At 40.6% G+C, this 5,446-nt stretch overlaps 1 protein-coding gene across 1 annotated transcript in view; it reads left to right on the forward strand.

Moving 5' to 3' along the window:
* Positions 1-2,569: 2,569 nt before the first annotated feature.
* LOC135097758 (MAM and LDL-receptor class A domain-containing protein 1-like) overlaps positions 2,570-5,446 on the forward strand; it is a gene marked incomplete at its 3' end in the record, with an annotated part of 5,143 nt that continues 2,266 nt past the window's right edge. The window contains exons 1-5 of the mRNA XM_063999785.1: positions 2,570-3,061; positions 3,422-3,592; positions 3,876-4,040; positions 4,320-4,487; positions 4,961-5,119. Coding sequence (XP_063855855.1) covers positions 2,989-3,061; positions 3,422-3,592; positions 3,876-4,040; positions 4,320-4,487; positions 4,961-5,119 — 736 coding nt within the window. The remainder of the gene's footprint in view (positions 3,062-3,421; positions 3,593-3,875; positions 4,041-4,319; positions 4,488-4,960; positions 5,120-5,446) is intronic.

A 5,446-nucleotide genomic window follows, 5' to 3' on the forward strand; every position in this document is an offset into this window, starting at 1 on the left:
CAGTCTGCCTCCCTCTCTCGGTGAAGGAGGTGGAAACAAGCGGACCCTCACCATGGGGTACAACCGGATACTTTAATTATATGGCAGGAAATGCGAGAGTAGATTGAGTTTATAGGCGAATAGAAATGAAAACATGTCATTTGAAGCACTGTGAGGTGTTAAGAGAGAGAGAGAGAGAGAGGGAGTCGGTTCCGCGCGCCAACTAGCCTATCACTTATAATTAAACCTTTAAATTGACGGAAACTCGAATAAAATCATAGAAAACGAGAAGATTCAGTTTATAAGCGAATCTAAAAATTAATTAGAAGTTACTAAAGACGCAGTAGAGTGTTTATAATGATACTGAAGACAACGAGTGAAAGGATTAGCCTATCACTCACAATTAAACTATAAATTAATGAAAACTCGAATAAAATCATAGAAAACGAGAAGATTCAGTTTATAAGCGAACCTAAAAATTAATTAGAAGTTACGAAAGACACGGTAGAGTGTTTATAATGATACTGAAGACTGAACGAGTGAAAGAGAGTGAAAAAAAAACAATAACTTTCGCTCATAGCCTATTGTCTTTCTCTTCCCTCGCCAGACAGACGGACAGACAGACAGACAGACAGACGTTAAGGTAATACAGGTGAAATATTTAATAATTTTCGTAACATTGCAGAAGGTTAATGGCGTGCATAGCTGCTTCTTTGCAACTAAACCAGGAATTTAAGGAAATATTTATTAAACTTTATATTCACCCACCCTTCTCCCTAATACTCCTTGCCTTATCTCCCTTCCCCTTCCCTCCTCCCCTATACGTGACCTCACCTCCCCACCTCCCCACCCATTACGTAGCCAGATGATAAGAGAGAGAGAGAGAGAGAGAGAGAGAGAGAGAGAGAGAGAGAGAGAGAGAATACACCTATCTATTTATCTACCCATCTATCTATGTATCTATCTATCTATCTATTTATCTATCTATTTTTGCCACTGGAATTATAAATCTGTTCAGAGTAATGAAAATACACTGAAAAATAATGAAAAAGGTCTCGATTCTCCTGTAACTATGACACTTATTGTATTCAAAAGCTTTCACGGTAGAAATAAAGGGTAAAAATATTAACTAAAGTATAAAAATAAAAATGGGATTAAATATTTTTAGTCAAACACGAAACAATATACTGAAATAAGGTTATCTCGGGGAATGTCGACAAAATGATTAACAAAAGAGCATCGCATTTGAGAACTTGAACCTTCCTCAATTTTCTTCCTTCTCCTCGCAGTTTGTAAATAACGTAATATAACGAAAACGATTAATTAGTTGTAATATTTTATAGAATTGAATGAAAATATGGACGTTCGGATGATCATAGTAATAATAGTAATAATAATAGTGACAATAATAGCGCTGGCGATGAAAAGAATGAGAGAAAACGTTTTTAAGGGATAACTAGTATAGAAAAATTGCAGTAGTAGTAGTAGTAGTAGTAGTAGTAATAGTAGTAGTAGTAGTAAAATGAATACTACTACTACTACTACTACTACTACTACTACTACTAATAATAATAATAATAATAATAATAATAATAATAATGATGATACAAACAAAATAAAAGAAAACGAAAGAAGAAGAAGAAGAAGAAGAAGAGAAATAAGAAAGAAGAGAAGTAAGAGAAATAAGAAAGAGAAAGAATAAAAAAGAAGAAGAAAGAAGAAAAGAAAAGAAAGAAGAGAAAAAGAAAGAAATTAAGATGAAACAAAGAAACAGACGGAAGAGAGAGAGAGAGAGAGAGAGAGAGAGAGAGAGAGAGAGAGAGAGAGAGAGAGAGAGAGAGAGAGAGAGAGAGAGAGAGAGGAAACTGTGAACTTTAACATAATGTAAGAGGATGAGGCAGAGGAGGAGGAGGAGGATGAGGCAGAGGAGGAGGAGGAGGAGGAGGAGGAGGAGGAGGAGGAGGAGGAGGAGGAGGAGGAGGAGGAGGAATGCACTGATAAATGAAAGTGGGCGGAGTTGTCTGATAAAACTACTACTACTACTACTACTACTATTACTACTACTACTACTACTATTACTACTACTACTACTACTACTACTACTACTACTACTACTATTAATGAAGGTCCAGTTTGACTCGTAATAGTAGTAGTAGTTGTAGTAGTAGTAATAGTAGTAGTAGTAGTAGTAGTAGTAGTAGTAGTAGTAGTAGTAATAGTAGTAGTAGTAAGAAGAAGAAGAAGAAGAAGAAGAAGAAGAAGAAGAAGAAGAAGAAGAAGAAGAAGAAGAAGAAGAAGAAGAAAAAGAAGAAAAAGAAAAAGAAGAAGAAAAGAAGAAGAAGAAAAAGAAAAGAAGAAGAAGAAGAAGAAGAAGAAGAAGAAGAAGAAGAAGAAGAAAAGAAGAAGAAGAAGAAGAAGAAGAAGAAGAAGAAGAAGAAGCAAACAAACAAACAAACTAACTAACTAACAAAGAAAAAATACCATATCTAAGTAACCTTTTAGAGAGAGAGAGAGAGAGAGAGAGAGAGAGAGAGAGAGAGAGAGAGAGAGAGAGAGAGAGAGAGTACAGCTTAGTGCATATGCTCCCTCTCTCTCTCTCTCTCTCTCTCTCTCTCTCTCTCTCACTCTCTCCCTTCCCTTCGAACAGAACACTTGTAAACATAACAGAAGGAGAAGAAGAAGAAGAAGAAGAAGAAGAAGAAGGAAGAAGAAGAAGAGAAAGAAGGAAGAAGAAGAAGAAGAAGAAGGTGATTGTGTATATAGACAAACAAACAAACAGACAAACAAGTAACGAAGGAAAGAAACAAAGAAAAAGAAAAGAAAAAAAAAGTGAAGATTTGAAAAAAAAATTAAAAATGTGAATTTATTTTCGTTTTCTTCAAGTTTGTAAAGCGAAAGAAGAAGAAGAGGAGAAGAAGAGGAAGAAGAAGAAGAAGAAGGGCAGGACGAAGAAGAACAGAGAGAGAGAGAGAGAGAGAGAGAGAGAGAGAGAGAGAGAGAGAGAGAGAGATGGCAAAATGGTATCTTATTTTATTTTCTGTAATAATTTTCATCATTATTACACAAGTCTCCGCTCAAAGACGTAAGTAAATGACCCGTTTTCTTTAGCTACTACTACTACTATTACTACTATTACTACTACTACTACTACTACTACTACTACTACTACTACTACTATAACTAGTCTACGTTGGTTTTCAAGAGTGTTTTCATGATTCTAATAGTTTAACAGGCTGCAGTGGAAGTTATTTGAGTTTTCAAGGGTGTTTTCATAATGAGAGAGAAAGAGAAAACGGAAGCATTCATATCACAAGAGCACACTATAGAAAACGGAGAAATTTAAGGGCAAACTAACCTATATCTTTCCTTCCCACGCTTCTTTCCCCTTCTCTCCCTTTTTCTCCTCTTCTCTCCCTTCCTCTCCCTCTCCTTCTCTCCCCAGGGCCGTGGTCGAGGTGTGGGGAGCTGAGTCTTGAAAATGGCAAAGTCAGAATCAAGAACAAAGGGCGTGTGGCCAAATTCCGCTGCAAAAGGGGATTCATTCGCTTCGATGGAGACAGATTTGCTACCTGCGTGAGACAAAACTGGATTGGACGAGTTCCCAAATGCATTAGTAAGTATTTCACTGCTGCTACTACTGCTGCTACTACTACTACTGCTGCTACTGACGCTGGTTCTGCTGATATTGTGTGTGTTAGTGATGTTTTTGTAATGATTTTTTTTATTTATTTATTCTGTTCATCTCAATAGCGCAAGAAGTAGCCAGTATCCTCACTACTGTTCTCTGCCTAATTCCCTCTCCCTCTCTCTTTCTCTCTCTCCTTCCCTCTCTCCCTTTCCTATCTTTACTCCAACCTCTCCCTCACCCCTTTCACCCTCATTCTCTCCCCGCACAGGGTCCGGATGTCCCTTCCTGACCCCGCCAAGGTACGGTGACCTTTCTTACTTGTACAACCAAGCTGCCGCGCGTCTCAGCTGTGACCCCGGGTACTCCTTGCAAGGTGACGCCATATTGACCTGCAATGCCACCTTCTGGAACGCCTCTGTGCCTATTTGTCAAGGTGAGAGAGAGAGGGAGTGTGTGTGTGTGTGTGTGTGTGATGATAGTAATAATAATAATGATATTACTGAGAGAGAGAGAGAGAGAGAGAGAGAGAGAGAATATGTCAATAATATATTTTTCTTAACTCTCTCTCTCTCTCTCTCTGTACAAAATCTATCCTACAACAACAACAACAACATTTTTTCTCTCTCTCTCTAACCCACCACCACCACCACCGCTGCTAACCCCCTCTCCCTCTCTCTCTCCCCCTCTTCCCTCGCCCCCCTCGCCCCCACAGCCTCTTATAGCAGTCCCCCCTTGGAATGCACCTTTGAGAGAGACACTTGCGGCTGGACAAACTCTCCTGATAATCATTTCTTCTGGGAGTTGAAGTCCGCGGCGCTACTTCACTTTTTTAATCAAGGAAATTCTCCCGTAATTGACCACACCAAGGGAACTGCCTCTGGTAAGTAGCTAGTAGTAGTAGTAGTAGTAGTAGTAGTAGTAGTAGTAGTAGGAGGAGGAGGAGGACGAGGAGGAGAAGAATAAGGGAAGATAAGACTGCACAAATCCAATCCAGTGAAACCAGCCCAACCCAGCCCAATCTAGCCCAATCCAACCCAACCTAGCCCAACCCAAACCAGGCCAAATCAACCCAACCCAAACCAGCCCAACCCAGCCCAAACCAGCCCAAAACAGCCCAAACCTGCCCAAATCAGTCCAAACCCAACCCAACCAATCCCAAACCAGCCCAAAACAGCCCAACCCAACCCAAACTAACCCAAACCAGCTCAAAACAGCCCAAATCAGCCCAAACCCAACCCAACCCAGCCCAAACCAGCCCCAAACCAGCCCAAACCAGCCCAAACTAGCCCAAATCAGCCCAAACTAGCCCAACACAGCCTCACGCCCTTGACCTAACCTAACCAAACTCTACAGGAAAATTTATGATCGCGTCTGCCGCCATCTCAGCCGCGGTAGGCAGCAGTGACGGTGAAGGGCCCCGGGCAGCCTTGTATTCACCAGTGTTCCCCGCCGCCCCAGGAGGTGTCGCCTGCATCACCTTCTTCTACCACGTCTACGGGGGACACGGCACTGGTAAGGGGCGGTAAAGGGGTGTAGAGTTAAGATATAGGGGTGTGTGTGTGTGTGTGTGTTTGTGTTAAACTGTTAAACTATCCGTGGAACCTTGAAAAACACCTTTGAAAACCCCAATAACTTCCCCTGCAGCCTGTTAAAACTGTTAAACTATCCCTGGAACCTTGAAAAACACCTTTGAAAACCCCAATAACTTCCCCTGCAGCCTGTTAAACTGTTAAACTATCCGTGGAACCTTGAAAAACACCTTTGAAAACCCCAATAACTTCCCCTGCAGCCTGTTAAACTGTTAAACTATCCCTGGAACCTTGAAAAACACCTTTGAAA

The sequence above is a fragment of the Scylla paramamosain genome, unplaced genomic scaffold (genome assembly GCF_035594125.1).
Source record: "Scylla paramamosain isolate STU-SP2022 unplaced genomic scaffold, ASM3559412v1 Contig31, whole genome shotgun sequence".
Classification (NCBI taxonomy): Eukaryota; Metazoa; Arthropoda; class Malacostraca; order Decapoda; family Portunidae; genus Scylla; species Scylla paramamosain.